The sequence below is a fragment of the Zea mays genome, chromosome 5, assembly GCF_902167145.1.
Source record: "Zea mays cultivar B73 chromosome 5, Zm-B73-REFERENCE-NAM-5.0, whole genome shotgun sequence".
Classification (NCBI taxonomy): Eukaryota; Viridiplantae; Streptophyta; class Magnoliopsida; order Poales; family Poaceae; genus Zea; species Zea mays.
Genome location: NC_050100.1, coordinates 213,785,885 through 213,813,665, shown reverse-complemented (window position 1 = coordinate 213,813,665; position 27,781 = coordinate 213,785,885). Strand labels below are relative to the sequence as shown.

The following is a 27,781-nucleotide window of genomic DNA, read 5'->3' as shown; positions in this document are numbered from 1 at the left end:
CACGTGTGTATCTCTAGATATATGTTATAGATCTAGCTTACAGAGTGTGGTAGTGTGAGAGTGTGGTAGTGTGGCGTTTGATGTGCGTAGCGTGTGATTCAGATCCTAAGCTTATGAGCATGACTGCATGAGGATAAAAAAAAAGCTGCGGCAGCCAGCACCCGAGGCCGGCCGACGTGCCCGAACAAACGAACCGCCCCACACGGCCACACCGGCACCCCACCGCACCGGTGAGTCGCTGGTACTGGTTCCACCACTTGAAAAGCAGTCAGGAAACGACTACCCTTGTGCCCGACTGCCCGTCTCGGCTCTCAAAACAAACCCCGGCTCGCCTCGCGGAATCCACGAGTCCGCCACGCCAGTGCGCCTCCAATTTCTCCGCAGTCCGCAGTTCCGCACCCGTACCTCCCCAACCCCCCAGCTCACCACCCCGAGATCTCCCCCGACCGGCCTCGAGATCCCTGCGGCCATGTCGTCGTCGGCAGCCATGGAAGCAATCGACGAGCTCGTCCAGCTCTCCGAGTCCATGCGGCAGGCCGCCTCGCTCCTTGCGGACGATGACCCGTCCGACGAGACCGCCTCGCGCCGCCCCTCCACCTTTCTCAACGCCGTCGCGCTCGGCAACGTCGTAAGTGCTCACCGGCCGCTGCTCGAGCTCGACCCCTCTCGCCTCCCTCGCTTTCCGATCTGACTCAATCCGTTCTGCTCCCGTTCCGTGCAGGGAGCTGGCAAGTCGGCTGTGCTGAACAGCCTCATCGGCCACCCTGTGCTGGTGAGTGCGTCACGCTTAACTGGTTTTCTTCTGCTGTGAGCATTCGCTTACGTGATACTGTGATTGCTGTGGTGTTGCAGCCCACGGGGGAAAACGGCGCGACGCGGGCGCCGATAGTCGTCGACCTGGCGAGGGATCCAGGGCTCAGCAGCAAGTCCATCGTCCTACAGATCGACAGCAAGTCCCAGCAGGTGTCGGCAAGTGAGTGAGATCTCACCTCGCATAGTTAGATCTGGCAATGGGCGCGGTTGGTCGTTTTACTGAGTTTGGTGGCCGTTTTTTTTTTTGTTTTTTTTTGTGTGGTGTGGCCTCCAGGTGCACTCCGGCATTCACTGCAGGATAGGCTTAGCAAAGGGGCATCCAGTGGATCTGGGAGAAGCCGAAGCGATGAGATTTACCTTAAGTTGCGGACAAGTACAGGTTTGTTTTTGGATTGTACTTTTCTCTTGTAATTGGGTAATGTTGCTAATTCATAACAAGCTGGATAATTGGGCATGCTTTAGGGGCAATGTTGCCAAAGATCCAGAACGTTTTCTAACTTTTTCTTCTAGTTGTAGAACATTAACATTAACGTCTTCTACCTTCTGTGTTACATTTAGTGCTGAAACGATATGATGATATGATTCTTAATGAGACGTTGTGATATGCTATTTTTATCGTAGGATAGTGTATTTCTCTGCTGAAATGTAATAACCTTACACTGAATGAGCTTAGTATCTGATAACTATATACATGACATGCATTAGATGCTTCTGTTTACTTTGTTCTGTTTTTTCTGAGGTATTGCATTCACATTGTGGTATCTTTTTTGTCTGCTTGTCCAGCTCCTCCGTTGAAATTGATTGATTTACCTGGCATAGACCAACGAGTTATGGATGATTCAACAGTGAGTACTTTTTTTTCAATGCTTTTGTCATTAGTCATCAACTACTCAGGAAGGTTTGGGCACTCGCTAGAATAATTGATGGTATAATTATTCAATAATGTAATTGGAATAATATTGAATGGAATAGAGGAAGTGATAAACAATAACTGGGGGGAACCAATCCTTTCAAATTATAGAGACTGTTATGTAACCATAGAAAAACTAATGTTTTTCTCCAAGAAACTTTGGTGTTGCTTTAACTCATGTATTTAGCCGATGAGAGAGTGTTGACCAGTAGCTGAAAACACAGCTTAAGCATCAAAATGGCCACCTCCCATTTATGTAATTCATACATTTTTTAAGTGCTGCCCCCTGCTCAACTCATAGTCTAGTTCTGCTACTAATTAAGTGTCCACAAAAGCAGTAATATTTGTTGTTTCCACTTATGTGTCTTTTGTTGTTTGGCTTTTATGGAAACACGTGCTCACACTCGTGCCCAGGGCACACAGCAAGACTTACAATTGTTGGGTCTTCTCGGTTATGTTTTATAATGGCTACTACTTTACTAATTTCAGATCAGTGAATATGCTGGGCACAATGATGCACTATTGATTGTTGTGATACCAGCAATGCAAGCGGCTGATGTTGCATCTTCTCGAGCTCTTAGACTAGCAAAGGACATTGATCCAGATGGTCTGTCACTCTAATTCACTCATGTCCTTCACAACAGCATAGCCACTCTCTCAATACCAATTGATATTTCCTCTTGTTTAACTGTTGTAGGAACTAGAACAATAGGTGTCTTAAGCAAAATCGATCAGGCAGCTGCAGATGCAAAAACCGTTTCTTGTGTTCAGTCCATTTTGTCCAATAAGGGTGCCCCACGAGCAGCAGCTGATATTGAGTGGGTTGCTCTAATTGGGCAGTCTGTCTCAATTGCATCTGCTCAATCAGGATCAGTTGGGTCTGATAATTCACTGGAAACAGCTTGGCGAGCTGAGGCTGAGACCCTTAAATCTATCCTAACTGGTGCACCTCAGAGTAAGCTGGGAAGAATTGCTCTCGTGGATACCATCGCTAAGCAGATACGTAAACGGATGAAAGTTCGTCTGCCAAATTTGTTGACCGGGTATGCATACAATGCTGATCATCCTGTGCTTTACTTTTAAAGGCATTGTAACTCTATGTGACCCAAGATGAACCAAAAGAAAATAAAGGAAAAAGTTCATTGGTTAAGGACATTTAGGTCAATTACTGACCATGATTGTCAAACCGTTGATATATATATGTGAACAAATGTGAAACTGAAAGCACATCCTCTTCTTTGATGTCTACAAATTTCAATGATGGTCTTTGAAATATAAAGAATTCCAAATACACTTCTGTCAAGGGCTGTAATGCCCAAGTGAGCAGGTCCCCGACTACGGAGGTCGTAGTCGTGGTCCGTTGTCGCCGGCTGGGTTATGCCCCCTAGCCGTCCTCGTCGATCAGGCTGGGTTTGCCCTGATCGCCGGCTTTGAGTAGACAGGAAGAAGATAGAATAGAGATGTCAATATTCTTGATTGCTTTCTACCATCCGGTCTCACGGTATATATATGGCCTATGGCCCAACTAATTTACTGAACAAACTCCCCTATTTTAGGAACTAACAGATAATAACAAAATCCTATTTTTCCTCCTAGCCACTGATTGTGTTTGCTCCCTGTACGTCCCTTGCGTGTCGCGCTTCCCGTTCCTGCGCTCGACGTACATCACGAGTCCTGTGGCGCCTTGTGTAGACGCGCCCGAACATGACATCTCCCTCCCCGTCTAGAACCAGCTCGTCCTCGAGCTGGAACTGAGGGAACTTGGCGCGTAGCGGCCCGACGTCCTCCCAGGTGGCTGACGCCGACGAAGCTCCCTTCCACTGGATGAGGGCTTGAGGGACCCCGCGAGCGAGCCGGTAGCGAACAACACGCTCAGGTTCTGGATCGATGGCGCCATGATGCAGTAAGGGAAGTTGTGGCGGCTCGCTAGGCGGCGTGCCCTGGAACTTCTTCAAGAGCCCGACATGAAAGACATTGTGGATGCGGGCACGAGGTGGGAGCTCCAGACGTACTGCAACTTCGTTGATGAGTTCGACGACGCGACACGGCCCGAAGAACCGCGGCTTGAGCTTGCCACTGACCGCTTGTGGAAGGGATGATGCAGCACGTTGTCGTAGACGAAGCAGCGCCCAATCGCCCACCTTATAGTGAATCGGTCGGTGCCCACGGTCATAGTGCCGCTTCTGAAATGTTTGAGCTTGTTCCAGGCGATGGCGCATGTCTGCCAAAAATTCTGCGCGTTCCTCCATATTCTTTGCGACGGCTGGCACCCTGGTGTCTCCCGGCTCGTATGACCGGATGGTCGGCGGATCGCGCCCATAAACCACCCTGAACGGAGTATCTTTCAGCGAAGTTTGATAGGCCGTATTGAACAGATACTCCGCCCACGGCAGCCATCTGAGCCAATCCCGCGGTCTGTCCCCCGTAAGACAACGTAGATACATGAGGATGACGCGGTTGGCCGACTCGGACTGCCCATCAGACTGAGGATGAAATGCTGTTGTCATCCGCAGCTTAGTGCCCATCAAGCGCATGAGTTCTTGCCAGAAAATGGATGTGAAAACCGTGTCACGATCGGAGACCATGGATTGGGGGACACCGTGAAGACGAACAATGTCGTTGAAGAAGGCCTGGGCAACTGATTCAGCTGAATAAGGGTGTGCCAGTGGAATGAAATGACAATATTTGCTGAACCGATCCACCACAGTGAGAATCACTGACTTGCCACGGACCCGGGGAAGAGCCTCCACAAAATCAAGCGCAATATCCGTCCACACTCCATTGGGCACTGGGAGCGGTAGGAGGAGCCCTGCTGGGTGCACATGCTCCGACTTGTAACGTTGACAGACACTGCATTGACGTACTTGCTCTTGCACCAATTGCTTCATTTGAGGAAAATGAAAATCACGTCGGAGCCGGTGGAGGGTACGTTGGACCCCCTCATGACCATCCTCATGGACTGCCCCCAGGATCTCCTGTAATAGCGGGGAGGTAGGAGGAATGTACAGGCGCCCTGCGAATTGCACCATGCCGTCGACGATGGACCAGGGTGCTGCTCGGTCCCCTGAAGTGATCGCGGTATGGAGATCTACGAGGGTCGGATCCTCGAGCTGGGCCTGCCGGAGTTGGTCGATGAAGTCAAACCGTGGAGTGGACATGGCGAGCAGCTCTCCCTCTACTGTGTCACGCCTGGACAAAGCATCCGCGACAGCATTTGTTGCGCCTGGCTTGTATTCAACGGAGAAATCGAAGCCCAGCAGCTTGCCGACCCAATGATGTTGGGGAATGGTGGCTAGGCGCTGGTCCAGCAAATACTTCAAGCTGTAGTGGTCCGTCTTGACGCTGAAGCGGCGGCCCCATAGGTACGGCCGCCAGTGGCGCACCGCCTGCACCAAGCCGATGAGCTCGCGCTCGTAGGCCGCCAATGCTCGGTGCCGGGGCGCCACAGGTCGGCTGAAGAATGCCACGGGATGTCCCTCCTGAATGAGGACGGCACCAAACCCGTGGGACGACGCGTCGCACTCGACGACGAACGGCTTGGCGAAGTCCGGCATGGCAAGCACCGGTGCCGTTGTGACGGCGTCCTTGAGCGCGGTAAAGGCCGAGGCCGCCTTGTCATCCCACGCAAATCCCTCCTTGAGGAGGACAGTAAGTGGCGCCGCGATGATGCCGTAGTTGTGAATGAATTTTCGGTAGTATCCCGCGAGGCCGAGGAAGCCGCGCACTGCGCGCGCCGAGCGAGGGACCGGCCAGTCCTGGATGGCCTGCACCTTGGCGGTATCCATGGCCACGCCCTCCACTGATATGGTGTGTCCCAGGTACGCGACGGAGGAAACTCCGAACGCACACTTAGAACGCTTGACGAAGAGGACGTGCTGGCGCAGCGTGCTGAGGACCGCGCGGAGATGGCGAAGGTGATCCGCCCAAGACTTGCTGTATATGAGGATGTCATCAAAGAAAACAAGTACAAATTGACGAAGGAAAGGCCGCAATACGTCGTTCATGAGTGCTTGAAATGTGGCCGGGGCGTTGCAGAGGCCGAATGGCATGACGAGGAACTCATATAGTCCGTCATGGGTGCGGAATGCCGTCTTATGGATGTCGTCCGGCCGCATGCGCACCTGATGGTACCCGGAACGCAAGTCAAGCTTGGAGAAGAACTTGGCACCATGGAGTTCGTCCAACAGCTCGTCGACGACCGGTATTTGAAAAGCGTCCTTGATCGTGAGCGCGTTGAGAGCGCGGTAGTCCACGCAGAACCGCCACGAACCATCGGCCTTCTTGACGAGGAGGACCGGCGAGGAGAAGGCCGAGTCACTGCGCCGCACAATTCCCTGCTCGATCATGGCGGAACATTGTCTTTCCAACTCGTCCTTGTGAGCAGCTGGATACCGATAGGGCCGGACGGCCACAGGACCAGCGCCCGGCTTGAGCACAATGCGGTGGGTGCGGCCCCGGTCTGGTGGTAGATTGGTCGGCTCGGCGAAGACGTCGGAGAACGATGAGAGCACCCCTTGCAGCAAGGGCTCAGTTGTCTCGGTGACGTGTAGATGCGGCGTGGTTGGTGTCGCGACGCCATGCCAACATATGTCCTGGCCGGCCTGCTTGAATGTCATGGTGCGGGCGGCCATGTTCCACACGATGTCACCCAAGGTGGCCATCCAGTGCGTGCCCAACACCACGTCGTAGCCTGCTAAGGGCATGACGTATAGGTCGACGTTGAAGGCGCGATTGTCGATGAGGACCGCTGCCTGCCGAATGACGCCCGGGCAAGCGATGCGCTCCCCGTTTGCCACCGTGGCCGTGAGACGCGGGTACGGCTCGATGGGTAGGCCTGCGCGCCGTGCGGCCTCTTCTCCAATGAAGTTGTGCGTGGATCCCGTGTCGACGAGTGCGATGAAGTCCGCAGCGCCCACCCGTACACACAGCTGGATGGTGCTGCTAGCCGGTGCACCGACGACCGCGTGTAAAGAGAACACGGGGGCCTCGTCCGTCATTTCCTCCTCAGCAAACTCCACGCCACCGATATAAAATATCCGGCGGCAAACCCGGTTGTGGCCTCGTGTATAAGGCTGATCACAGTTGTAACAGAGCCCAAGTCGACGACGTTCGGCCTGCTCCTCCGTGGACAGGCGTTTGACTTGGCTGCCCACTCCCGGAACAGGTGGCGCAGGGAGCGCGAGTGGCTTCGCAGGGGGCCCCGGGGCCGTGGGCAACGTGATCGCTGGGAACGGCGCCGGACGTTGTGATGGTGTTGGCAGTATAGCACGCGGTGCCGCCTTGGAAGACGCCTGGCTCAGTCGGTCCAACTCGACGAGCTCCAGCTGGCGTGCCAGACTCATGGCCGCTGCCAGAGACGCTGGATTGTGTACCCGCACTTGATGACTGAGAGGCGGAAGCAGGCCACCCGTGTAGAGTTGGACCCTCTGTTCGTCGCTGAGGTGCCTAGCGCGAGGCAATAGAGCTTGGAACCTATTGGAGAATTCCTCGACGGTCCCCGTGCGACGGCACTCGGCGAGCTCGAACAAGGGGGCGGACCGCAGTGGGGGCCCGAACCGTAGATTCAGCATCTCCTTGAAACGCTCCCATGTTGGTGTGCCATGCTCATCCTCCTGGAGTTGCATGTACCATAGTTGTGCAACGTCCTCCAGGTTATAGGAAGCCATCCACACCCGTTCTTCGGCCATGATGCGTTGTTGACGGAAATATGATTCACATTTGTTGATGAAGAGCATTGGATCGGACTTGCCATCGAAGCGGGGAAAGTCCAATTTCTGGAATCGTGGGGGACGATCAGTGTGGGGTTCGCCGAAGGGCGGCCTGCTGTTGTTGGAAGACGTCGTCTGCTGGGCCACCAGATCTGCGATCGCCCTGGTATTGGCCTCGGCAGTGGACTGCAATGACTTCACGATGGCAGCTAAAGCAGCCACGGTGGTTTTGAGTTCATCGGAGTCGCCCATCTCGACGGAGTATGATGCCGCGGAGGAAGTAGGTGAAGACGGCGTGGTGGCTGGTGGTGAGGGTGGCGTGGCGGCTGATGGCAGAATCGGAGAGCGGCGTGAGGAGGAAGCCCTGGATCGTGATACCAGGTTGTCAAGGGCTGTAATGCCCAAGTGAGCAGGTCCCCGACTACGGAGGTCGTAGTCGTGGTCCGTTGTCGCCGGCTGGGTTATGCCCCCTAGCCGTCCTCGTCGATCAGGCTGGGTTTGCCCTGATCGCCGGCTTTGAGTAGACAGGAAGAAGATAGAATAGAGATGTCAATATTCTTGATTGCTTTCTACCATCCGGTCTCACGGTATATATATGGCCTATGGCCCAACTAATTTACTGAACAAACTCCCCTATTTTAGGAACTAACAGATAATAACAAAATCCTATTTTTCCTCCTAGCCACTGATTGTGTTTGCTCCCTGTACGTCCCTTGCGTGTCGCGCTTCCCGTTCCTGCGCTCGACGTACATCACGAGTCCTGTGGCGCCTTGTGTAGACGCGCCCGAACATGACAACTTCATTTATAGAAAGGAGAATGATCGATACCACTCATTTCATTGCTACTAGATTATGTTGATGTAGATTAAACATGTTTGTTTTATATTTGTGCAGTGGTGTTGGCATTTTCGCATCTTAGATGAATATCTAACTGATCTAGGTTAGATTCTCTAGGCCTTTCCCCTTTCTTCTATCAGTCAATAAAAAACCTTTGAAGGCTAAGTTAATTCTCATATGACAAAACATTTTAGAATTGTATGGTTGCAAATGTTCTTGCCTGTACCGACCTTCTGGTTAAATACAAATAAAATCTACATGCGTCAACTCAATGATCCTGCCACATTTTTGTGTTGTAGTTACTGCCACAACACGGTTTTCATTGATTTGGAGAAGGCGTATGATAAAATAACAAGGAATATAATGTGGTGGGCTTTGAGCAAACATAAAGTTCCAATGAAGTATTTTGAGCTCATTAAGGATATGTACAACATTGTTGTGACTAGTGTTCAAACAAGTGACGGAGGCCCAAATTACTTCTGGATTAGAATAGGACTACATCAAGGGTAGCTTTGAGCCCTTGCATTTTTGACATTGGTGATGGATGAGGTCACAAGGGATATACATGTGGATATCCCTTGGTGTATGCTTTTCGTGGATGATGTAGTGCGAGTTGATGAAAGTCGGGATGAAGTAAATAGGAAATTGGAGTTGTGGCAAGAGACTCTAGAGTCCAAAGGTTTTAGACTAAGTAGAACTAAAATCTGAGTATATGAGGTGTGAGTTCGACACTACTACACATGAGAAAGGAGATGTTAGTTTGGAAGGTTAAGTAGTGCCCATGAAGGATACTTTTCGGTATTTAGGATTAATTGTACAAAGAGACATAGATATTGATGAAGATGTTAGCCATAGATCAAAGAAAGGTTGGTGAAGTTGCGCCTTATTTTTTCTATTTTTATACAAGAAGGCTTTGACTCCAAAACTGTGATATACACGATAGGCTAGGGGTAGCACCAATTGAACAAAAGCTTGTCCAACACTGGTTGTGATGGTTTTGACATATTCAATAGAGCTTCTGAGGCACTAGTGCGTAGTGGGATCCTAAGACGACAAAAATAAGCTTGTGAAACATAGACAAATAGTAATGAGAAGAGAGGTAGGGGAAGGACAAAGTTGACATGTGAAAGATGGACTAAAAGAAGACTTGGAAGGATGAAATGTACCCAAAGATTTAGCCTTGAATAGGAGCGCATGAAAAACAACTATCCACATGCCTAAACCTTGATTGTGGCTTGTCTTGGGTTTCAATTCTAGCCAACCCCAACTTGCTTGGAACTAAAAGACTTTGTTGTGCGAAAGGGCCTCTAGCTGAGTTGGCTAGGTGGTCTGAGTAGCACTCCTCAGGCCCTGGGTTCGACTCCCCGTGGGAGCAAATTTCAGTCTGTGGTTTAAAAAATCCCCTCTTCTGTCCCATGACAAAGCACAGGTCTAAGGCTCAGCCCCGGTCGTGGTCGTTCTCACATGGGCTTCGGAGCCATTATGTATGGGTGGGGTAGGGGTTCGGGGTTTTCTCGACCTGTGTGAGAAGGTCTTTGTTGTTCTCTTGTTTTCGATTACTGAATCACAAAACAAGGCAACACAAATGTTAAATGTAAAGGACCTTCGTCCTTCGAAGCATCAGATCCTTTCAGGCTTGATGATTCTCGAACAAAGGTTATGAAGAACAAGTCTTCTTCATTCACAAATATAAGAATGTATTTACAAATGTAACATCATGATAATTATGTATATCATATCGGCTATTAAATAATCATTAAAGTCTGTATCATGTGTTGACAAAGTAATACATGATATATATATATATATATATATATATATATATATATATATATATATATATATATATATATATATATATACCTTCGGCTTGCTCGAAGGTGAAAGCGAGAGTACAATCCCAATCCGTGAACAGTACGGGGGTACTGTTCATCTATTTATATGCAAGGGACGCAACCTAAACAAAAGTACATTTATGACCCTGATATGTACACATTATCTTAATACAAACATCAGGGACTCAAGGGTCTTTTAATCTTTGGCTCGACAACGTGCTTGACCTTCGTAACCGTCTTGGGCCGAAGCTACGTACCTTTGGCATTTTACACACATCTGCTGGAGCTTCGGCATCCAGCCCTTTTGGTTGTAGACGATTTCTTGGTCCTGAGGACCTTCGGCAGAGAAGGAGGCCCCCAACAGTCTTCTTCTTAAAAAATACCCGGTGGCTGTCTTATCCCCCGCAGGTCGAGTTTTTAGAAGGCTTTGTTGTAGTCACGGTACCAACAATGTTAAGAGGAATGCCATGTGAAGAAGTGATGCATCGACAACTTCTACTTGACTACTAAAATGTCAATTTGACAATTGCCCTCAAAAGTATAGTTCAATTTCTATTATTCACTGAGCCAATGAACTATGCAACTTTTATGAATAACCTATTATATCTACCAGCTGAGTTCATATTAGCTTATAATGCTTAAATTGCATACACCCTGCTTCGATTTCAGACTTCAGGGTAAATCCCAGATAGTGCAAGATGAACTTGCAAGGCTAGGAGAACAGATGGTACAAAGTGCTGAAGGAACAAGAGCAGTTGCTCTGGAGCTATGTCGAGAATTTGAAGATAAATTTCTTGCTCACATTACTTCTGGTGAGGTTAGTGATGAGCTCTGTTAGTGGCTTTCTGGTTATATCTAAGATGTTGCCAAATGAAATGAATAACTGATTACTAGATTGCTGTACTGTTTTCACTCAAAGGGGTCCGGTTGGAAAATAGTTGCAAGTTTTGAGGGCAAGTTCCCAGATAGGATCAAACAACTTCCATTGGACAGGCATTTTGATTTGAACAACGTGAAGAGGGTAATTTTCAAAAGCTGTTCTACATTTAATTATAGATTGTGCAATTATTTTTGCCTATAGTGAATGCAATTCTCTTCTTATTATAGATTGTGTTGGAAGCGGATGGCTATCAACCCTATTTGATATCTCCAGAGAAGGGTTTACGTTCCTTAATAAAAGGAGTTCTTGAAATGGCCAAGGAGCCATCACGACTCTGTGTTGAAGAGGTATGTTTTAATTGATAGAATTCACACATACAGTTAAAGCTACCTACTTGTCTAGATCTGTTTTTTCTCTCTGTATTTGGGTGAAATAAGCTTAACAGTTATGATATGTTTTGTACCTTTAGGCTATCACACTTCCACGAATATTTAACGATTTTGTAGTTTCTGACATGCCAACTAATTATTGTGTTTATCAACACACTAGGTACACCGAGTTTTGTTAGACATAGTAAATGCTGCTGCAAATGCTACACCAGGACTAGGAAGATACCCTCCATTCAAGCGGGAGGTATGACTTTGCTCTTTTCCTGTAACCATCTTTTCCCTTCTTTTTTCTACTTGTGTTTAGGATTCATGTTAAGCCTAATATCTGAACATGACATTCCTTTGTTAAGGTCATTGCAATTGCATCTAATGCATTAGATGCTTTCAAAAGTGATGCAAAAAAGATGGTGGTTGCACTTGTTGATATGGAGCGAGCTTTTGTTCCTCCACAACACTTCATCCGATTAGTACAGAGGAGGTCAGTACTCTTTGAACAAATATCTCGCCTATTTTATTAAATATGCTGTAATGCAAGTTTAAGCAAATAATCTGTTTTACCTGATTTATGTCATTATGTATCGTATAAATTTCATATAGCAATCCTTCTCTTTCCTATTCTTGATTTGTTTTGTCATAAAAATCTTGCCAGCACAAAAAACCCTAAGGGCTTGTTTGGGTGCTCTAGTATTTTGACCCCAATACACATGGGTTGAGGGGGATTGGGTGTAAATTAAACTAATTTACACCCCAATCCTCCTCAAACCATGTGTATTGCGGCGAATACTAGAGTATCCAAACATAGCCTAAATAGCATTGTCCGCCTAAATTCTAATAGCCAGAAGGCTTGAGTATTTCACTTCTCTCCATGAAATGATGCGCTAGTAAATTGTATAACTGAAGTTCCATTTCTGTGTCCCTCATTTCATTAATGTCTGCTCACGTACTTCAAATGGATAAATGATTTTCTAACTGGGGCCTTTACAGCATTTGTATGATCATGTGAATGCATCATTCAGTATATACATATGTCTTCGTATGGTTTTGCAGAATGGAAAGACAGCGCCGTGAGGATGAGTTGAAAAATAACAGATCATCTAAGAAAGGACAAGATGCAGAGCTATCCAAGATGAACCGGGTTTGACTTCTGTCTCTTTTCTCAGGACGCACAAATCTGTGTACTAAAAAAGTGACCGCTAGACTCTTCGTATTAGTTTTTTGTGGCTGCTAACATTCTTATTCATTAATTAGGCTTCAAGCCCTCAAACTGGATCCGATGAAGCTGGTGGTAACCTGAAATCAATGAAGGATAAATCCAATAAGCAAGATAATGATACAAAAGAGGGACCAAATTTGCAGGTTGCTGGGCCTGGCGGCGAAATAACTGCAGGTATGAGATAGGGTGGAATAACCACCATGTTTTCTCGTAGCAATTTGGCAGTGTTTTTTCCTATGTACTGTACTAGAACACTTCAGGTTTTCTAAAATTTTGTTGCCTTGTCAATTTTGGTTTATTATAATGAATGAACCATTTTTTTATAAGAATTTAATATATTTGGTTAATTGTTTACTTATTCATAACTCTTATGTAACCTTTTACTACTTGTATAGAATGCTTGCATTCAGATTTATGTGTAATGTGTTACTAGCCATATTTTGTATTATTTGTTTTCCAACTGTGCGAAGCCAGTGAACTTCAATCAGCTTCATTTTTCACCAGGTTACCTTTTGAAGAAAAGTGCAAAAAATAATGAATGGAGTAAAAGGTGGTTTGTTCTAAACGAGAAGAGTGGGAAGGTTAATAAATCTACTTCATGATTTCCTGCAATCGTGATTATTCTTAATGCTATCTTTTGATAATTGTTCTTACATTTTTTGCTGATCTTTATTACCTTTTTTATTTGAGATGGCTTACATGATTTAATATAGTCCTTTTCTCTCGTCCAGCTTGGATACACTAAGAAGCAAGAGGAGAGACATTTTCGAGGTGTCATTGTCCTGGAGGTTCGCTTATATGTCAATCTTACTTATGTTCTGGATAGTACAATCGCTGATTGATAAATGCCCCTTTGGACATTAACATGTTCCCCAGTTTAAACCTTTCACCATCATTTTGTACCAACTATATTTTCCGAAATAGTTTCATGACAAATAGGAAAATTGTTTCTACAACCAGGTTTTCTCGACATGCAGGCTAACTCCAGCAGCCTTATATCATCTCCTATTTCAAACCCCACTCTGTAAACAGTGCAGTTTGCAGTGTAAAACATTGTTTTGCACGACCTGCTGGCCACAACCTTATTAATACAATATCCAGGGCTGTCTTACCCCTGCAGGTCGAGTTTTTTTTAATATGTTGTCTATATTATCAGCAGAAGCTAACTGTTTATTGTAGTTACATATAACTTTGAAAAGGAGGTGGTATACTTCCAGCCACATTAAATGGTTTCTTTCATTTCGGAAAGTTGGAATTCATTTCTGAACTGAGTGATGACATGTACACAGCTGTGGGAAACGTGATACAATCTGTTTCTAATAAAATTATCTGCTGTGTTATTTAGGAATGTAACCTGGAAGAGATAGAGGAGGAAGAGATATCGAAGAGTTCTAAGGATTCGAAGAAGGCAAATGGACAAGAGAAAGGCCCAAGTCTTGTTTTTAAGATTACTAACAGGGTTTCCTACAAAACTGTCTTAAAAGGTTGTTTCATGTATACATTATTTGGGGGGGGGGATCCCTTTTCACTATTTTTTTGTTGCTATAAATGCCTATTTCATGTCTGCAGCTCACAGTGCCGTTATATTGAAGGCTGAGAGTATGGCTGACAAAATTGAATGGATCAAGAAGATAAAAGGTGTTATTCAAAGCAGAGGGGGCTCTGTTAAGGGTCCCACTGAAGATGGTCCTATGAGACAAAGCCGTTCAGATGGATCCCTTGTAAGCTCTGGCCTTGACTTGTCACTTGTGTCTCAGTACATGTATATTTTGGTGGACCTTTTAGCCTTAGCAGAATCGTCACCTTGGCCAATGCAAAGGTCGTTCATCTAGCCTATGTGAACCTTTGCAAGCGCAGTTGAACCTACCTGCTTATGACTGTTGGAATATAAGTGTATTGCCCATCTCTCCCCATCAGCTTAAACTTTTGGGTTGAACTAAAGTTCTCGAGTTTGAATCCTAGTTAGCGCAATTAAATAAAATAATTGTTGCTTAATCCTTTTTCACGTCTGAGATCGGAGGGAGCTACTTCTCCTTATCAGTTTAAGTTTTTGGGTTGAACTGGTTGGTGCATGCAACTCAATAATGACTTTCCGAAGCGCACACGTCAAGTTGGATTGACTAATGTTGGGTGGGTAAAAGAAAATATGTGGGCAAGAGCACAAAGGAAAGGTGTGGTCAAGGGAGTTTAAGTCATTTTGCAGGCCACCTACCAACTGGACAATTGTCATTTCTTGCTATCCACTAAAGAATATCTATTGTTTTTATCTTACCTAAAGGCTAAAGCATGTTTTCATTTAAATGTATCCAAACACAAGATCACTTATTTTACTCTTCATTCTACAACTCTTTTCTGTTTAAGGATACAATGGCTCGGAGGCCTGCTGATCCTGAAGAAGAACTTCGATGGATGTCTCAAGAAGTCCGTGGTTATGTTGAAGCTGTTTTGAACAGTTTGGCTGCAAATGTTCCAAAGGTTTGTACTCGTAGCTTCAGTTGATTCTTTGAACCTTGTGATTTGTGGAGTAACGTTCTTTTGTCTTTTGCATGACCAGGCTATTGTACTTTGCCAAGTGGAGAAATCAAAAGAAGATATGCTAAACAAACTGTACAACTCAATAAGGTTGGTAGTTATTCTATGAAAATAAATAGGGACAGTTATCCTTCTTGAATGAGCTCACACTCCTTTTCCCCTTGGTTCATTGGAAATTGTAATGACCCGCCTTCAAAGTATAAGACACATTTTTGGGATGGGCATAAAGATTAATAAGGGCTTGGAACCAAGAGAAAGAAAATAGATAATTACCATGCTACCCGTATTTAGCTTAGAAACATGAGAGAGAACAATTAGTGAGGTATTAACCATGAATGCAGATGAGAGAATATATTATACAAATGCAAAGCTTGAAAAGCGTCAACAAATTTACATGAATGCCTTGACAAAATTATGTCATATAAAAAGACAAGGCTATACGATCTAGATGGAACTGCACCAAACTAAATAGATTTTTTGTGGTTCCTGGCTATGTGAAGTACTTGTGATCTTGTTAGTTGGGTGCTTTGCATATTACATTCTAAGAAATGCGGAAATTGATAGAAGTGTTGGAATGAATGAAAACCCTAATTGATAGATGAGTTGCAGTATTACAAGTATTAGATAGTCTACTCCTAACGGGCTGGGCTCTAGGCTCATAGCACACACACATAAGTAGTCTAACACCCACACAGTCAAAACTCTAGCCACGACAAATGTTGAGACTGGACCGAAAGTCTGAGAACAATGAGGAGGGAAGACCCTTATTGAAGATGTCGGCAAACTGCGAGCTCATTGGGACGTGATGAACATGAACGTTCGTGACAACAACACGCTCACGAACAAAGTGAAGATCGATCTCAACATGTTTCATGCACTGGTGTTGCAGTAGACAATTGTACTCCTAGAGAGGGGCTGTGAAACTCCAGGAGGAGTTGGCGCAACCAACTCACCTCAGCCACCCTATTAGCGGAAGTCTGGTACTCAGCCTTAGCACTGAAGCGGGAGGCCACATGCTGATGCTTAGAGGACCAAGAGATGGTGTTGTCCCTAAGAAACACCGCATAACCAGAGGTGGATCGGCAGGTGTCCAGGCACCCGACCAACATCGGTGTAGACAACTAAATCAAGTGTGGGGGTCTGGGGGAGCACTGAAGAAGCCTATAGCCTGTAAGTAGAGGGACTCTAACTCTCATCAGAGGATGACACTATGAGTTGGGGCAATTTTCTGTTTATTTCTTCAAACACTACACAATGCCATACCCGTCTAAGGGTCGGGATACATATTTATAGCCCAAGGGGCTGCAACATATGCTTCCTAGAGTTGCGAATATGCTGTCCTACAAACTGCACTAACCACTAGGTGCTGTTGTACTCTAGTCAAAAAGGAAAAACTGCAAACTGCAGCAAGCTGCTGTCCTCCAAAAGCTGAAACTGAAAGGAGATGCTTGCAGGCTGTCCTTGCAGTCAAAAGACTGCTGCTGTGCTGCCTGCCGCAGTCCTTGCTGTCTGCCGCAGTCCTTGCAGTCAAAAGCTGCTGCGTTGCTGCTGTCCTGCAGCAGAGATGCTGTGCGGACTGCGGACTGTCCTCCACACATGACTTATTCCATCATTGGAGATGCTTGCAGGCTGTCCTTGCAGTCAAAAGACTGCTGCTGTGCTGCCTGCCGCAGTCCTTGCTGTCTGCCGCAGTCCTTGCAGTCAAAAGCTGCTGCGTTGCTGCTGTCCTGCAGCAGAGATGCTGTGCGGACTGCGGACTGTCCTCCACACATGACTTATTCCATCATTCTCCCCCTAAGTCTTGTGTGTCGCCTTGTGGGAAAGTTGAGCCATTCCGGACCTGGAGCAAAGCTCAACAAACTTAATCTTCCCAAGGGGCTTGGTGAGCAGGTCTGCAAGCTGATCCTTGGTGTTGATGTAGCGCGCCTTGATGCTCCCTTCTGCCAAGCAGTCTCGGATGAAGTGGTATCTCAGCCGGATGTGCTTGCTCCGTTCATGGAACACGGGGTTCTTGGCCAATGCCAGAGCGGACTGGCTGTCCACCCTGAGTTCCACCGCTCCAGTGTCTCTCCCGAGGAGATCACCGAGCAGTCGAGCCAGCCAGAGCGCCTGAGTCGAAGCAGTGGACGCCGCTATGTACTCGGCCTCGCAGCTGGACATGGCCACCACCTGCTGCTTGACCGACTGCCAGCTAATGAGGCACTTGCCGAGGAAGAAGAGGATCCCGCTTGTGCTCTTGCTAGTGTCGATGTCGCCGGCGTGGTCGCTGTCGCTGTACCCGACAAGGTGTGCCTCCCCAGGGCACCTCGGGTAGTAGAGACCGTGGTCGAGAGTCCCCGCAACATAGCGGATGATCCTCTTCACAGCCTGCTCATGCTCCGTCGTCGGTCGCTGCAAGAACCGACTAACGTAGCCGACGGAGTATGCCAAGTCAGGTCGTGTGTGGACGAGGTAGCGAAGGCTCCCCACAAGACGCCGGTACTGAGTAGCATCCACCTCCTCCGTCGTGCTGTCGCGACTCAGCTTCAGCCTCTCCTCCATCGGAGTGAGAGCTGGGTTGCAGTCGGTGAGCCCAGCCAGCTCAACAATGCGCCTGGCATAGGCGGTCTGGCGAAGTGTGATCCCGGAGTCTCCCTGGTGCACCTCAATCCCCAGGTAGAAGGAGAGATGCCCCAGGTCACTCATTTGGAAGGTGGCCTTCATCTCTTCCTTGAACGCTGCCACCTCTGCATCCTTGGCGCCGGTGATCACCAAGTCGTCGACGTAGACACCCACCAGCAGGGCATTATCTCCATTGCCCCGCCGATAGATGGCCGCCTCGTGCGGGATTGGCATGAAGCCCATCCTCTTGAGCGTGGAATCCAGCTTGGCATTCCACGCCCTTGGTGCCTGTCGCAAGCCGTAGAGAGCCTTGCGCAGGCGCAACACCTTGCCCTCCTTGCCAGGGATCGCAAAACCTGGCGGCTGGTGTACATAGACCTCCTCCTTTAAGTCGCCGTTAAGAAACGCCGACTTGACATCCATGTGATGAACATGCCAGCCCTCCAGGGCTGCCAGCGCAAGGAGGAGTCGCACGGATTCCATCCGTGCTACAGGGGCGAAGGCATCGTTGAAGTCGATCCCCTCCTGCTGCAAGAAACCGCGTGCCACCAAGCGAGCCTTATGCTTGACGATGGCGCCGGCTTCATCCCTCTTCAGTTTGAACACCCACTTAAGGGTGATCGCGCGATGACCATGAGGGAGATCAGCGAGCTCCCAAGTGCGGTTCGTCTCAACCGCGTCCATCTCCGACTGCATCGCGGCACGCCAAGCCGCATGTTGCTCGGCCTCCGCGAAAGACCGAGGCTCACCATCGTCGCATGCAAGATGCAACTCTCCTGCCAGAATGCGAGATGCAGGGCCTGGCACCGACGGGTCGATGAGAAGGCCCTCCACCCTTCGATACCGCAACGGCTCGCCGTCGTAGCACGCGTCGACGCGCTCCTCGTCGCGGGACAGAGGGGTCACGAGCTCCACTGGGTCGTGCTCGACACGAGCTGGTGTCGGAGAGGACGTTCCCGGAGAGGGTATCGTCGGTGCTGGAGTACGTGGTGGCGAAGAGCTCGTTGTAGCAGGAGCTGGAGAGTGTGGCGCTGGAGTCGGTGGAGACTTGGGGGCTGGGGTAGACCTGCTCGGAGAAGAGTTGCCTACTCCCCCAGCTCCCTCAAAGTGGACGTACTCGATGGTGAAGTCGTACGTCGGAGTCGTGCCGTCGTCCACCGCCTTGTCCCACGCCCATCCTCGCCCTTCGTCGAACACTACGTCGCGCGCCGTGCGCACACGCTGTGTTCTTGGGTCAAGGATGCGGTAGGCCTTCGAGCCCTCCGCGTAGCCAATGAACACCCCCGGGGTGCTCCTATCGTCGAGCTTGCTGATGTGGCCAAGCTCCTTGGTGAACGCGAGGCAGCCGAAGACCCGTAGGTGAGAGACCGCCGGCTTGCGCCCATGCCAAGCCTTGTACGGTGTCATCCCGTTGAGAGCCTTGGTGGGCGAGCGGTTGAGGATGTAAACCGCTGTCACCACCGCCTCTCCCCAGAAGACAGCTGGCATTCCTCTCTGCTTGAGGAGAGCCCGAGCCATCCCCACAACCGTCTGGTTGCGCCGCTCGACGACGCCGTTCTGCTGCGGGCTGTACGGCGCGGAGTAGTGACGCTGAACGCCCTCATCCGCGCAGTACGATGCGAACTCAGCCGCCGTGAATTCGCCGCCGTTGTCGGTGCGCAGCACGCGCAGCTTGCGGCCGCACTCCGCCTCCGCAGCGACCTGCACACGCCTGATGGCGTTTGCAGCCTCTCCCTTGCTGCCAAGGATCATCACCCACATGTAGCGGGAGAGATCGTCGACGAGCAGCAAGAAGTAGCGTCGTCCTCCTGGTGTGGCTGGTGTCACCGGGCCACACAAGTCCCCATGCACGAGCTCGAGCCTCTCCTTGGCTCGGAAGCTCGACTGCTGGGGAAAGGGGAGTCGTCTCTGCTTTGTCAACACGCAGACATCGCAGAATTGCTCCACATGGTCAAGGCACGGCAGGCCTCGTACCATCTCCTTGGCGCTGAGCCGCTTCAGGGCTTCGAAGTTAAGGTGCCCGAAGCGCTCGTGCCACTGCCATGCCCCGTCGTCTCGACGAGCAGCAAGGCAGCAAGGTTGTGCCACCTTCACATTGAGGATGTAAAGCCGATTTGCACTCCTGCGTACCTTGGCAAGAAGGCGACGAGAGGGATCCCAGATCCTCATGACTCCGTGCTCGACCTCCACGCGCGAACCGTTCTCATCCAGCTGTCCCAAGCTGATGATAGAGTTCCTCAACGCGGGGATGTAGTAGACTCCGGTGAGCAGCCTGTGCTCACCAGACGCGGCGGTGAAGACGACTGAGCCGGCGCCCTTGATCTCTACGCCGGAGGCGTCCCCAAACTTGACGGAGCCTCGGACGCTAGAGTCAAGCTCGGTGAAGAACTCCCGTCGGCCGATCATGTGATGAGTGGCGCCGGTGTCGAGGCACCATCCTTCGATCATGTCCTTGTTGGAGCCGTCGCCGAGGAAAGCGCGTGCTTTCGACTCATCAAGGTGGAGGAGTGCCGCTGCGGCCGGTGCCGCTGGAGATGGCTCGATGCTTGCATGTGCCAGGAGCAGGGCCTCCTCCTCCGCCTCCGCCTGTGCGACGTTGGCCTGGCCACGTCGTGGCTGCCGACAATCCCTGGCCCAGTGGCCAAGCTTGCCGCAGTTGTGGCAGCCGTCGTCTCGTGCCGGCTTCTTGTTGCCGACGGCGCCGCCTTGGGCACCTCCACGTGCACCACCCTCAGCATGTCCTCGCGCCCCGGCCTGGGCGCCTCCACGCGCCTTGCGTGGCTTGCCGCGTTTGCGGCCTCGTGTCGAGGAGGACTCCCCCTGCTTCTTGTCACCCTGGCAGGCCTCCCACTGCTCCCGAGTGAGATGTAGCTTCCCGCCGATAGTGATAGGCCCAGAGAGAGCCTGTGGTTCGTCGCCGTCGACCACCTTGAGGCGACCAATCGCCTCTTCGATCGTCATCGTGGAGAGGTCTAGCAGAGACTCGATCGAGCGAGCAATCTGCCTGTACTTCTCGGGGATGCAACGGAAGAGCTTCTCAACAGCTCTCTCCTCATCGTAGGTGTCGTCGCCGAACTGCACCATCTTCTGCAACAGAGTGTTGAGGCGGAGAGCAAAGTCATCAACATCCTCACCTGGCTTGAAGGCCAGGTTCTCCCACTCCTTGCGAAGTGCCTGCAGTGTGGTCTTGCGGGCACGATCGCTGCCGATGCGGGTCGCAGCGATGGCGTCCCAGGCCTCCTTGGCAGTCCGCTTCTGGGAAAGCGAAAACTGCATCTCGGGCGGGACTGCAGCAATGAGAGCATCCAGCGCCCGCCGATCCTCGTGGTAGTCGACGTCGTCGTAACGAACTGCTTCCCACATGTGGCGAACCTGGAGCCGTACCCTCATCACCGCGGCCCACTCGACGTAGTTGGTCTTGGTGAGGGTAGGCCACCCACCGCCGGGACCGATGTCCCTGACAATGGCTTGGGCCATGCGACGACCATGGTACCGATCCGGGGAGGGAGAACCGCGCCGCCTGTAGAGGCCGCGATCTCCGTCGACTCGGTCGCCGCCGCCGGGAGCACCGCCGGCGCGTCTACGCCCGTCTGGGCTGCCGCCGCGTGCGCCCCCGCCTGGAGCGCCGTCAGCGTGTCGGCGCCTATCCGGGCTGCCGCCACGCGCGCCCCCATGGGGATGCGCGGCTGCCCACTGTGCCGCCTGCTCTCGCGCTGCTTCCCTCGCCAGCCTGAGCTCGTCGTCGGTGTTGTCGTCGACAGAAGCAGAGCTACCAGCTCTACTGCCGCGCAGAACCTCGAGCTCTGTTGCCGCCGCACGTGCAGCATCCGCCGCCTCCGCTGCTTCTACTTCCGCTCTCGCCGCTGCCAGTTCCGCCGCCGCCAACCGTGCTGCCCTCGCCGCTGTCGCTGCAGCCGCTGCTGCTGCTCGCTCGCGTTCTTGTGCCGCGGCGACCTCGGCCTCCTGCTGGCGCCGCGCACTCGAAGTGGCCGAGCGTAGGGACATGGTGGGCTAGTGAGGGGTCGTTGCGTGTGGAAGAGGCTGTCTCAGACGAAAGGCTGCTCGTCTGAGCAGGGGAGGAAGGAACAGTTGGAGCTCTTGCTACCGACTGAGTGTGGGGAGAGGCACGGGACGGGGATGAGCACGAGATGTTTAGGCTGCAGGATAGTTTGGCTCTGATACCAATTGTAAGTAGAGGGACTCTAACTCTCATCAGAGGATGACACTATGAGTTGGGGCAATTTTCTGTTTATTTCTTCAAACACTACACAATGCCATACCCGTCTAAGGGTCGGGATACATATTTATAGCCCAAGGGGCTGCAGCATATGCTTCCTAGAGTTGCGAATATGCTGTCCTACAAACTGCACTAACCACTAGGTGCTGTTGTACTCTAGTCAAAAAGGAAAAACTGCAAACTGCAGCAAGCTGCTGTCCTCCAAAAGCTGAAACTGAAAGGAGATGCTTGCAGGCTGTCCTTGCAGTCAAAAGACTGCTGCTGTGCTGCCTGCCGCAGTCCTTGCTGTCTGCCGCAGTCCTTGCAGTCAAAAGCTGCTGCGTTGCTGCTGTCCTGCAGCAGAGATGCTGTGCGGACTGCGGACTGTCCTCCACACATGACTTATTCCATCATTGGAGATGCTTGCAGGCTGTCCTTGCAGTCAAAAGACTGCTGCTGTGCTGCCTGCCGCAGTCCTTGCTGTCTGCCGCAGTCCTTGCAGTCAAAAGCTGCTGCGTTGCTGCTGTCCTGCAGCAGAGATGCTGTGCGGACTGCGGACTGTCCTCCACACATGACTTATTCCATCATAGCCGACAATATCTTAAAGGTATCTGATGATCCACTTAACCGCGCCCAGGTGCGGTTCCCAGGGATTGTGCATGTAGGGACAAACCTGTTGGACCCATACGCAATGTCGGGCTTGATGGAGGTGAGATACTGAAGAGCGTTAGCAAGACTTCGGTAGGCAATAGGGTTGCTGACAGAGGTACCATCACCAGAGAGCTTTGCCTGCGTGTCTATTGGGGTAAGTCATGTAGTCTAGCATGTCAGCATGCTCTACGATATCTAGGGTGTACAACCCAAATCCTTCATCGTAAACTCATTGTGTAATGATCCGGTGCAAGAGACTTGAAGAAGAGGCAATGTGCATAATGTCATCAACATACAGGAGGAGGTACACGGTGTCACTGCCACATAAGTAGATGAACATAGAACTGTCTAGCTTCAACAAATCCCAATGAGAGCAACTAAGTGGCAAACCTGCTGTACCGAGCTCTTGGGGCCTGCTTTAGGTCATAGACGAACTTGTTGAGTTTGTAGACCATGGTAGGGTGTGTAGTCCTACAGGGTCAACAAAGCTGACATGCTGGCTGCAATAGACGACCTCTGTTAGAGTCCCATGGAGAAACACTTTCTTGACGTCTAACTGATGAACCATCCAAGAGTGGGAGAGGGTCAGTGAGAGAACGACATGGACGATAGCAAGCTTCACCGCTGGACTGAACGTCTCACAGTCAACTTTACGACGCTGAGTGAAGCCCTGAAGAACCCAGTGAACATGGTACCGGTCCAAAGAATCATTCGCCTTTCGCTTATGTGTTCACACCCACTTGTCAATCACCATATTGCCACCTGGAGGATGGGGCACCAAGTCCTAGGTATGTTGGCAAGGAGGGCTTGATACTCTTCTTCCATAGCGCGACATAAGTGAGGATGAGCGAGGACGCTATGAACGGAAACGGCACGGGGGAGATCGGCGGAGAGGATGTCACAGAGAGGACAAGACGACCAAGAGGTGAAGAACTCCAACGGCCTACCAAGTCACCATTGTGTGGGCGTGTTTAGGGTCCTGGTGAGTGGTGAAGAAGAGGAGGTCGGTGCACTGTTGGATCAACCTAGCAGCGGGGCGGGACACCCGCCTGTGCACGTCGTTGATAGACAATTAGACATGCATAGGGTCAGTGGAGCGGGGAGGGGCCAGGGTCGGCGAGGGCATTGAGGAGGTGACCAGCAGGGTTGTCGTTGGCCCGACAGGATCCGTCAAGGAGGCACACATGTCGATTGGGGACGGCAAGACAACCCTGGGGGGTGCACAAGGGCCATGAGGGCATTGGTGGTGCATGCGGGAGCAACATAGGGAAACCTGCAGGTGGAAAAACAGAGGTGGTTGAGCAGAGGGTGCCATAGGGTCAGTTTGAAGAACAAAGTCTAACTTGACGGTGCAATCGATGGTGGAGCTCGAGGGTGACGAGAATGTGAAGTTCGTCTTGGCGAAAACAACGTGATGGGAGATCAAAAGACGATGAGTGGTAAGATTAAGGCACTGGTACGCCTTGTAATCAGGGGAGTAACCAAGGAAGACACAATGATTAGAGGGAAGAGTGCGGGGCAAGCTTATGGGGAGCGGTGGCAGAAAGATTAGGGTAGCATGCACATGCAGACACAAAGATGGTCGTAGGATGGAGGGGTGCCAAAGAGAGTAAAGTGTGGGGTGTGGGTGCGCTAATCGCCTTGGTAGGGAAGGCGATTAAGTAGGTAGGTGGCGTTGTGGAGGCTCTCAACCTAGTAGCAAGCAAGAACAGAAACCTGGAAGAGCAAGGAGCGCAAGATGTTATTAGTGTGTATCAGACGCTCAACCTTACCATTCTAGGAGGAAGTGTGAGGGCAGGACATCCAGAGCTGTACACCATAGGAGGAGGAGAACGACCGAGAGTTATCGAACTCCTGACCATTGTCACATTGGACGGTCTTAATGGTGTGACCAAACTGAGTGGAAACCCAACCGAAGACCTGCAGGAGAGTCAGAAACGTATCATATTTCAAGCACAGGGAAGCCCACGAATAATGAGAGCAATCATCAAGAACCAATAGGTAGTACTTATAACCCGAAACACTGAGAATAGGAGAGGTCCACAAATCATTGTGTATGAGAAAAAATATGCACATCCTGAGAGGAGCTAGGAAAAGAAAGTCGAACATGACGACCTAGCTGACATGCATCACATAGATGCTCAGAAGTGCCCCTAGTACAAGAGATGATTGAACTACTACACAACTTGGACAACACGTCAGGGCTAGGATGATCAGTCGACGATGCCAATTGCTGGATGTAGTGGTAGTAGTCAGGGTGTGTGGCTGTGGCGAGGACGAGGTCGGTGGTGTAGCGAAAGCGGTAGGTTGAGGAATGGTCGCAGGGTGTATAGGGGTCTAGAGCTATCGCATCTGACGAGGAGGCTATGGGTAGCGAGATCCTTCACAGACAAGTCAAAAGGATGAAACTCATTAGAGCAAGAGTTATTGGTAACTGGCAAACGAATAGATGGCTTTGAATGATATGGCGGGGCGGCAGGAACATTGCGGAGATGAAAGGGCTTGGGAAGGACTGAATCACCTACAAAGGTGATTGGGAGAATATTCCGCTCACAATGATAGAAGAAGGGTGAGATGGAAGAGGTAGGTGGGAAGGGGAGAGTATACCGACATCCGGAGTGGTGTGGTAGGAGGCGCCGAAGTCGGTAACCCAGTTGGTGATGGCGGGAGGGGTTAGGGTCATCGTGCTGAACGAGCTAGTAACATATGGCTGATCTCACCCACCAGGGCATGGGTTCTAGGAGGGAGTTGAGTGTGGTGGTAGAGGCAGGAGCAGTGGCAGAGGTGCCGGTGGCGCAGAGGGGAGTGGGCTGAGAGGATACCCTAGGTCGGGCATCTTTAGGTGAGCCGGCTCACGGCTGGGGCTGGGGTGGGCAGGTGAAGGTCCACCCCAGGCCGGGCCACATGGAGCGTCCCCTGGGCCACCATCCTCATGGCCCACCCCTTTGCCCCTGACGGCCACCAATCTGTACTCCCTAGCAGCGGCAGCTAGGGGAGGAGAGGGGAAGAAGAAATGCTCTGATGCCATGTTGGAGTGAATGAAAACCCTAATTGATAGATGGGCTACCGTATTACAAGTATTACATACAGTCTACCCTTAATGGGCTGGTCTCTAGGCCCATAGTGCACACACACAATTAGTCTAACAAGTAGTGCCTCTATTCATGCTTGAGTTCTGCAAACTGATATGTCATTAACTGTTTCTCACACTTTAACACTTACGTCTTTGGTATTCTTACAATTACAACTTGTATGCATCACATACGTGCAGGCATAGTATATTTCTAGTATTTCTCATGCTGCTTTATCATTTGTTTGCTTCTTTTCACTCACAATGTGCCCTTGTTTGCTTAAGGCTAGTGTTTTTATGCAAATTGAATTGAAATTCAACTTTCAACTGCCTAACTACATATCTTGAACCACATCTGCTAAGTTCAATCTTCAATGTCAATCTTGTTCCATAAACCCCTAATCCCTCTGGATCTGATTGTAGATGAATATTCACTCTTTTGAATATTTGCAAACTTTGTTCCAGAAGTATTCTTCTTGTTGTTTGTTCCAGAAGTCTGTTAAAACTGCAGTCTTCTTTTACTTGTGCACTTCACCTTTTCCTTTTGTTGCACTTCGTGCTCCTGTATGGTGACTGTTGAAAGGTGTTACTAGTATTTTAAAGTACTTAGAAGAAAATGTTTTGTTCCAGTGTTATTTCATCTTAATAATTCATTGCTGAGTCAATTACATTTTCTCACTTCTAGTGCACAAAGCAATGCAAAGATCGAAGAGCTACTCCAAGAGGACCACAATGCTAAACGTAGGCGGGAAAAATACCAAAAACAATCATCCCTCTTGTCAAAGCTCACTCGCCAACTCAGCATTCATGACAATAGAGCAGCTTCATATGGGAACGATAGTTCTGGAGCTGGTAAGTTCTATACTTCAAACAAGAACATTTTTCATTGTAGTCCACAAATGTGTAGTATAATGAGCTAGTAACAGTATGATGCTTAGTTCATAAGTTCACGTGCAGTTTCTAGAACCCCAGCTAACTAGTTAGATACCTAGATCGATATTGCTTGTTGTAAATATGTGGACCAGTTGTACTTTCCATTTATTGTAGTTTTTTTTTTTTTTTGCCTTTTGGGTATTAATTGAGGAGCCTAACCTCGTGTGGACATAAATGTACTTGCAGAGGGTAGCCCCCGGTCTCCTGGCCACTCTGGTGAGGATTGGAAGTCTGCCTTCGACTCAGCAACAAATGGCTCTGTTGACCGGTCCAGTTCACAGCATGAGACAAGGTCAAAAAGTGCTGACAGTCGAGGCCGGCGCCATGAAAACGGGGATGCCAACTCTGGCAGCCGACGCACACCTAACCGGTTGCCACCGGCACCACCAAATGGGGGGAGATACTAAGTATGTTGATTGATCATTACCTGTGACCAATCATCATCATATGCTCTTGCCAGGTTCTCATCCTCTACTGATACTGGTTATTGGTGGAAGAAAACATATGGGACCGGAGAACGGAAAGCTTACTGGAAGATTTGGATGGACGGTGTGTATCAAGAGAACCAAAGTTGTTTATAGAAAATTAGAATCATATAGGTCATTGATGATTGTCATTTCCCGATCGTTTTGGTGTATTTGATCTTTTGGATCCTCATTGCCAGTGGGATTTTGTTGCCACGGATCAGTTAATTTTGGTTTTGTACGCTTCTTCTGTAAGTCTCCCCATCAAACTGGCAAATGTATTCTTTACACACAGTCATGTATCGTTGTTCTTCCCATTCTTTTAGACTGAACCACATGTTCAGTGGTTGTGCCATACTGCTGTATGATTATATTGTACAATTCATTATTGGGCTGGAGTACACACATGCTTGTTGATACGGCCCACATGTTCATATTGGGCTCTATGTGGGTAATGGGGCATCTGAACTGTGGCATAATATTTTGTGTAGCTTCGATTGCGATTCTTCGGACGCAAGAGCAGGTGATCTCGCTTCACTGTTTCCTAGTTTACTATATATATGATTAAGAAAGCTGTATCAAAGGCGGACCAAGATTTGTTGTTTTATGTTGCTGCTCTTAGAGAAAGGACAGCAATCATGTGAAAGCATCATTATTTCCATTCTTTTGAGGTCTAACCATGTGTTTTATGCCTGTGCTTCGTGTTATGCAGCTGGTCTAGTGACCTTA

General features: G+C 49.6%; 1 protein-coding gene across 1 annotated transcript; it reads left to right on the top strand.

Annotated features, from left to right (window-relative positions):
* The first annotated feature begins 292 nt into the window (after positions 1-292).
* On the top strand, positions 293-27,471 carry LOC103627697 (dynamin-2A). The gene is made up of 22 exons (XM_008647997.2): positions 293-628; positions 722-772; positions 853-973; positions 1,088-1,192; positions 1,597-1,658; positions 2,213-2,330; positions 2,421-2,766; positions 10,773-10,920; positions 11,023-11,124; positions 11,211-11,330; positions 11,533-11,616; positions 11,723-11,850; positions 12,420-12,507; positions 12,621-12,759; positions 13,090-13,166; positions 13,317-13,373; positions 13,931-14,069; positions 14,155-14,306; positions 14,947-15,060; positions 15,140-15,207; positions 26,341-26,507; positions 26,775-27,471. The coding sequence occupies exons 1-22, from the start codon at positions 470-472 to the stop codon at positions 26,993-26,995; spliced, it is 2,766 nt and encodes a 921-aa protein (XP_008646219.1). The 5' UTR covers positions 293-469; the 3' UTR covers positions 26,996-27,471.
* The last annotated feature ends 310 nt before the right edge of the window (positions 27,472-27,781 follow it).

Bases quoted from the DNA above. Each gene is read 5' to 3' on its own strand.
- LOC103627697 (XM_008647997.2), top strand. From the start codon at position 470: ATGTCGTCGTCGGCAGCCATGGAAGCAATCGACGAGCTCGTCCAGCTC. The intron at 1,659-2,212 runs GTGAGTACTTTT...TACTAATTTCAG, and splicing joins GAGTTATGGATGATTCAACA to ATCAGTGAATATGCTGGGCA. The intron at 2,767-10,772 runs GTATGCATACAA...CTTCGATTTCAG, and splicing joins CTGCCAAATTTGTTGACCGG to ACTTCAGGGTAAATCCCAGA.